Source organism: Pteropus alecto, unplaced genomic scaffold, assembly GCF_000325575.1.
Source record: "Pteropus alecto unplaced genomic scaffold, ASM32557v1 scaffold102, whole genome shotgun sequence".
Lineage (NCBI taxonomy): Eukaryota > Metazoa > Chordata > Mammalia > Chiroptera > Pteropodidae > Pteropus > Pteropus alecto.
Genome location: NW_006432224.1, coordinates 1,466,168 through 1,466,467, shown reverse-complemented (window position 1 = coordinate 1,466,467; position 300 = coordinate 1,466,168). Strand labels below are relative to the sequence as shown.

Below are 300 nucleotides of genomic sequence, written 5' to 3'. Positions count from 1 at the left end.
CGGCCGTGCACCAGGCCGCCCAGGCCGCCCATGTTCTTCTTGAGCTTGATGCCCAGCGTCTTGCTGAAGCTGCCCAGCTTGTTGGCCACGGAGTCCGCGCGGGCCCGGTCCTTCTCCTTGCGCTGCTTGTCCTTGTCCTTGTCCTTGCCGTTCTTGCCGTTCTTGCCGTTGGAGTCGCTGCACACCGAGTCGCGATCCGAGTCCAGGGAGTCGGCCAGGGACTGCACGTCCTCCCCCGCGGACGCCGTCGGGGACTCCGGCTGCGCCAGAGGGGCCTGCGGGCGACAGGGACCGGCGGGC

At 69.3% G+C, this 300-nt stretch overlaps 1 protein-coding gene across 1 annotated transcript in view; it reads right to left on the bottom strand.

Annotated features, from left to right (window-relative positions):
- The window catches only part of OTUD7A (OTU deubiquitinase 7A), a 78,606-nt gene that overhangs the window by 21,424 nt on the left and 56,882 nt on the right, over positions 1-300 (bottom strand). Inside the window, exon 11 of the mRNA XM_015585698.1 lies at positions 12-275. Coding sequence (XP_015441184.1) covers positions 12-275 — 264 coding nt within the window. The remainder of the gene's footprint in view (positions 1-11; positions 276-300) is intronic.